Below are 6,226 nucleotides of genomic sequence, written 5' to 3'. Positions count from 1 at the left end.
TGGGCAATTACCCTTCCTCAAATAAAACAAAACAGCAACTAACTACCATGATAAATAAGAATGAACTCTAGAAACATCCACACATTTGGAATGACATCCAATTTTAAACATAAATAGGGATGGGTTAGAAGAAAGTCAAACAAGCAGACAAGAAGTTGGAAAATGGTAGGGAAAATCAGATGAACAACGTAGGATACCTAATATTCAATCAAAAATGATCATAGAATAAGAAAACAGAGAAAATGGTGGTCATAAAATTAGCAAAGAAATAACAAAACATTTCTGGGAAATATATTTTTATTTATTGCACATCATGCCAAACACAGTGAAGAAAGACAGCCAGCAGAGGGCCATCACAAAACTTCTGAGCACTCAAGCAATAAAGGGAAGATTCCAAATTGTCAGAGAGAAAAGGAACTGAATGAAGCAAAAGAATGAAAATAGATCCAGACTTCGCAATAATAGCATGAGTACCCAAAATGCAGGGCCAGGCCTTGAAAGACTTGGAACATGGTTTTTAACCTGAACTTCTATGTGCAGCACTGTCAGTCAACTACAGAGATAAAATAAAGGCATTTTTAGACCCGCATGGACTCAAAAATATTTGGTTCTCTTGTGTCCTTTCTTAGAAAACTACTAAAGGATGTAGTTCCACACAACCAGGGAGTAAAACCAAGAGCCAGATGAGGGACCCAGGAAACAAGGGCTCAACATGGAAGTGAAGGAGGTTAAAGGATGATGGCTTTGCCTCAGGCCCATAGGGCAAACAGTCCAGACTGGAGCAGGAGGACTAACGGCTGTGGAAGAGAGGACTTATACGAGAGAGGGACGGAGTTGACTGATCAGCCAGTATACTTAAGATGTAGAATAAGCTGTGCTAGATGTTTTACAAATTTGTTTTTAAAAAATAAACTTGAAAAAAAGTATTATGCTACTAAGCTGAGAAGCATATCTAGCTAAATAATGTGGACATTGACCATTAATTTAGCAAAAATTGGGTTTTTTTTTCCAGTACCGGGAATCGAACTCATGACCTCGCACTTGCCAGGCAGGCACTGTGCCGCTGAGCTAAATCCCCAGCCCCTAGCAAAAACTGTTATATAATTATATTTGAAAGGTCACTGGAGAGCAGGGACTGGGGGATGGGTGACTACTGAATAGAAAGTTAAATCTTTATCTAAAACAGCTAATGTAGAAATATACAGGTAAATTCTAGAAGGCACAGGAAGTAGATAGCTTTGTAAGAAGGGATAGGAGAAAGCAATCATCGCTTTTGCTTTTTTTTGCACATATATGAGGAACCAGTACCATATGATTGTTTTAATGTGTGCTTAGATGTTCAGTGTCTACTAGATTGACATATGTATTAAAGTATAACTAATCAAAGGAAGTTGGTTTTTAAAAATTGATTATGTGAACTCCTTGTGGTCTGCAGATTTGAAAACCTTCACAGTAAGGAAGTGCCCCCTCGGAAACGCCACACAGGCAGCCTGCCAGAGCCGTAGCACAGTATCTTCCATATGCTCCCAATGCCTTGGGATCTGTAGACTCTGCGGAAGGGTGATACACAAGCAGGTTTGGACCAGTGCGTCAGTCAGGCCAGCATAAGCAGGGAGAGACAACCAAGGTTCAGTTAGAACTTAAACTGGGGAAGAAAATACATGAGAGTCGCATTTGTACTATGACTACCAAAATGCAAAACTGGTATGTTCATAACAAGACGGGAGTGGGAGATGTGAAAATTGTTTTATTTATCAGAAATGGGACTGGAAATATCTTTTCTTCCGATTTAGAATTATATGCAGATAGCTGTCATATATGTGCGGAAGTGAGTTGAAGTTTTTATAGGAAATCAGCGGCATCCTCTGTTCTGCTTCCCTCCTGCAGCCTAATCGCTTACACGGAACAGTACGTGGAATATGACCCTTTCATAACGCCAGCAGAGCCATCCAACCCTTGGATCAGCGATGACATCACTTTATGGGACATAGAGATGAGGTAAAAAAAAAAAAATGCTTTTGGGTTCTGGAGTGTGAGAGATGGAGACAAAACCCATAAGCTCATGGGATTACTTCATTCCCTATCTTAAAGTTTGACTCTATCACTAGAACAGAAGCCCCCAAACCTCCACACTTTGTTCTACTTGTTCATGGTTTCTGCCTCCTTATCACTTTGACCTGTACACAGATCCTTGGTGGCTCCGCTCTGACTTTTCATGTCATGACAACTGGAACAGTCCCTCACCACTCCCTAGTCCCGCCTTAATGACAGTAGCTGGCACTTACTGGCCATATCACACAGTGGGTGTCTTCCGCTGTATCCCCTCCACAGTAAACATTATTATTCTTACGGTGGAACAGATGTGAAAACTGAGGCATGGTGGAGTTAGTGAACTTGCCCAAAGGCACAGAGCTAGCAAGGAGTTAATCCTGGAACCCAAGCAGAGGGCCCCAGAGTGACTTTCATCTCTGCTCTTCGGCTGTAACTGGCAGCAATAACTCCATCATCCACCAGCTCCTGTCCTGCCAGGGACATAGATGTGTTTACTCAGTAGCTGTAGAAGCAAGACCCAGGGGGCTTTGAATCATTTTTAAAATTGCAAAAGGAGCTGCGCAGACAGTTCTGTGTGGTGTGCCTGTGTAACCGCGGCCCCTGGGCTGGACCATTTACTTCTCTTTTCATTTCTGTGACTCTCACGTTCCCTTTCACGTTTGCTCTTTCTGGAATCTTTCCCTGGAATTGGAAAACCTTATAAAAACCAACAAAAGTCATAGATACTTATAATGAAAAGTTCAAACTATCCAGATGTGCCTAAAGAAGGAAATCCTCTCCTCCTGCAGCCCAATCTCATCTTCCAAGAATCTTTGTTTATAGTCTGCTTCCTTACCCCCACCTGCACCAGCGCACCTAGGGTACTTCAGGGGACTCCCGGCATAGCGTGAGTTGGTGATGAAAACACAGCCGTGTTTGATTCGTGTCAGATACTGCATGAGCTGTTTCCTGGCTTAGGGTAGTTCCCCATCGACATCAGAGCACATTCCACCCTTTTCAGTGATGTCACATCTTTGCAAATCTAGGTTTTCAGAACCATGTCTGAGATAAAAAAAATTCATACTTTTTGATTTGCAAAAATAAATATGGAATATGTAATGGGGGTAGGGTTCAACCTGATTCCGAAGTTTGAGAAGATGTGCAGTGCTGAACAGATGACTGCATGTTGTGGTTATTTAAAGAATGAAATAAAAATAATTTTTGCAAGATATGAGCATTTCATATATCTAAGTAGGTAGGACATAAGTACCTACTAAGTTTTTTATCCTGACCTTAATAAACAAAGCCATTAGGTATGACTTGCAGCTCAGGGGTACCACGAAAAACTTAATGAGACACTAAGGGTGCTGTGAACTCAGAAAGTTTGGGAATCTCTGACTTCGTGCACATAAAATGTCCTACTTTTTAGCATAAGTGTGTTCATACCCATATATTGTCAGATATTCTTAATTAGCAATACATCATGACAATCTTTCCCCATAGATATACATCCTTATCCTTTTTTAATATCTACATAATACTCCTGGCGTGAGTGAAGTAAAATTTATTTAACCAATCCCCAGGTCATAAATATTGAAGTGATGTCTTTTTTATGTAAAATAAACAATGATCCAGGGAACATCCCTATACACAAGTCCAATTATTTCTTTCATATGAATTTTCCAGAAGTAGAAGTGCTACTTGGAGTGGTATGCCTATGTTAATTTTTAATTTTGGTTCATGCGCCAGAGTCCTATTGTTTTCATTCCCTTGACTTAAAAGTGATCATTTCCTCACATCCTTACCAACCCAAACATTAGCAATTCCCTTAACTTTGCAAATCTGATAGGTTAAAAAATCCTCATCTTACTATTTCTTTATTAATGTACTTGATAATCTTTTCACCTGATTATTAGATATTCATTCTTCTATGACTTGCAAGTTCTTGTGTCTTTGCCCGTTTTCCTAGTGATTTGCTTTGCTTTAGATATTGAGGTATAGGGGGCTGGGGATTTAGCTCAGCGGCACAGCACCTGCCTAGCAAGCACAAGGTCATGAGTTTGATTCCCAGTACCAGAAAAACAAACAAACAAACAAAAAACAAAAATGATAGATACTGAGGTATAAAACTGCCTTTGAGTTTAGATCATTTCTTTTATCTGTTTCCCTTATTTTTATGTTTTCAGAATCTCTTTCTTTTTTCTCTTCCCTAACTTTTGCTTTACTAGTGAAGGTTTGTATTGGCCTTTTCTTAACTCTAGTTCTTTTGTCTAGTCATAGTTACTTTTGAATATTTTTGTTAAAAATATTACTGATTCATACACATATTTTTGAGGCATATAAATTAAAAAATAGAGGCTTCCTTTCACCTCTTCCACCATTTTTTCCCAGCAATATGGTAATTTGAAAGAGTTTAACCAACATTTTGCAACTTATTCTATCAACATTAAAGGAAGCTTTAGTACAGAAGTGAGTGTCTCTTATCTTTTTACTTGTATTTCTAATATGACCCAGGGAGTCTTGTCCATTCTGATCCAAGAATTTAAATCTTTCTTTGGCTCAGGATCTTTTTTCTTTTTCTTTTTTTTTTTGATTACTGCAGCTCTTTTGTCCACTTTATTCTCTCTTCTCAGGAAATCCTGTGCTAGGAATTCTGGGCCTCTAGAGTGGAGCTATCATATCTCTTATGTTTTCTCAATTATAATTCCTGTCTCTCCATATTTGTATTCTATATTCAAATGACAGAATTTCTGGGATTGCTCTATAAAGCCGTTAGTTTGGATTTCAATGGTGTAATTCTGTACTTTAATGAGTTTTTCTTTTTCTTCTGAGTATTGGGAGGGGTAATTGATAATCATATTTTTTCCAAGACATCTAATAGTTCTTATTCTTTCTGTTTTTATGGCAGGCTGTTTTGCTCTATTGATATTTACCCTCTAATCTCCCCAAGGACATGATACAAATTTTTTCACTTTTTATAATATTTTCATATCTCTACTCTGCTTCTGCCACATACTCTTGTTTCATAGGCTCAAGGATCATCATTTCTGGTCATTGTTTCATTGCTCCAATCACTGCTCAGATGAATGATTCTCTTCCTGTCCCCAGCAATTTGGAGGCGAGCTCATTTTCTCTAAACAAAATCTTGGCTTTCAACCTTGGTTTTATATTAAAGTCACTGGAGTGAATAAAACTACCAAATTAATTCAGAATTTCTGGCAATAACACATTGGGTTGGGTTGGATTGGGTTGGGTTGTTTTTGTTTCTTTGTGTACAGGGGATTGAACCTAGGGGCACTATAGTATGGAGTTGCAGCCCCAGCCTTTTTTTATTTTTATCTTGAGAGAGGGTCTTGCTAAGTTGCCCAAGCTAGCCTTGAATTGGTAATCCTGCTTCGGCCTCCTAAGTAGTTGGGTTTATAGGCATGTGCCCCTGCTCTCAGCTGACAATTGTGTATTTTTTAAATCTCCCACACAGCCTCCAACTAGAGTCTATCAGTAGCTACTGAGAACTCACTCAGCAAATGTGTGGGTCACTGGTCCTCCAACTATTAAAAATAGTTGCCCTGTGGTGGTTGTGGGCATTCAGCAAGTACTCTAGGAGATTCTGGGATGCACAAGTTAAAGATTCCTGATGGGGTTTTGTTGCGTTGCCCCTGGTAGCTTTCCTCTGAGCCCTTCTAACAGCTGTGGGCTTCCATCTATGTGTCAGTAGGTGGGCACGGGTAAATTGCCAGGGCTCCCCTCTGGGCCCTGGGTAGGTGGTCCAAGAACAGACTGAAAGATCGAGTCCTCTCACAGAGTGAGACCAGGGCCATGCTGTGCTTGGGAGGTGGAGCCCATGGTTGGCATGGCAGCCGTGCAGCCAAGGCCGTGCCCCCTTGCCGGCGCAGGTGGAGCGCCTTGTGCCCCTCACTTCCTCCCCGAGGAGCTCCCCAGCAGCATCCTTCTCGTTCTGTGATGGGCCTGGGAGGCCCAGTTAGATCTGCTAAAGCCAACAGGAAGTAGCAAGCAAGCTAGAGACTCTTTAGAGGTCTCCCTGCACTGCTGAGATGTTTTTCCTCTCTATTTGCTGTCCTGCCTCTAGATGGGGAAGGAGTACCCTCTGGTCTTACTGCCTGCACTAGGCAAACATCCCCCCCTTTACTCAGGAAAGCCTTCCTGCCATGTAGAGCCTGGTCCATGAGTTTCTTCT

General features: G+C 40.7%; 1 protein-coding gene across 4 annotated transcripts in view; it reads left to right on the top strand.

Annotated features, from left to right (window-relative positions):
• The window catches only part of Rgs6 (regulator of G-protein signaling 6), a 603,709-nt gene that overhangs the window by 526,004 nt on the left and 71,479 nt on the right, over positions 1-6,226 (top strand). For all 4 annotated transcript variants that reach the window (XM_005409440.2, XM_013507178.1, XM_005409443.2 and 1 more), the window contains one exon: positions 1,888-1,998. In XM_005409440.2, coding sequence (XP_005409497.1) covers positions 1,888-1,998 — 111 coding nt within the window. The remainder of the gene's footprint in view (positions 1-1,887; positions 1,999-6,226) is intronic.

This window comes from Chinchilla lanigera, unplaced genomic scaffold (genome assembly GCF_000276665.1).
Source record: "Chinchilla lanigera isolate Chin_1 unplaced genomic scaffold, ChiLan1.0 scaffold00122, whole genome shotgun sequence".
Classification (NCBI taxonomy): Eukaryota; Metazoa; Chordata; class Mammalia; order Rodentia; family Chinchillidae; genus Chinchilla; species Chinchilla lanigera.
The sequence above is the reverse complement of the archived record's forward strand: the minus strand, read 5'-3'. Positions and strand labels throughout refer to the sequence as shown.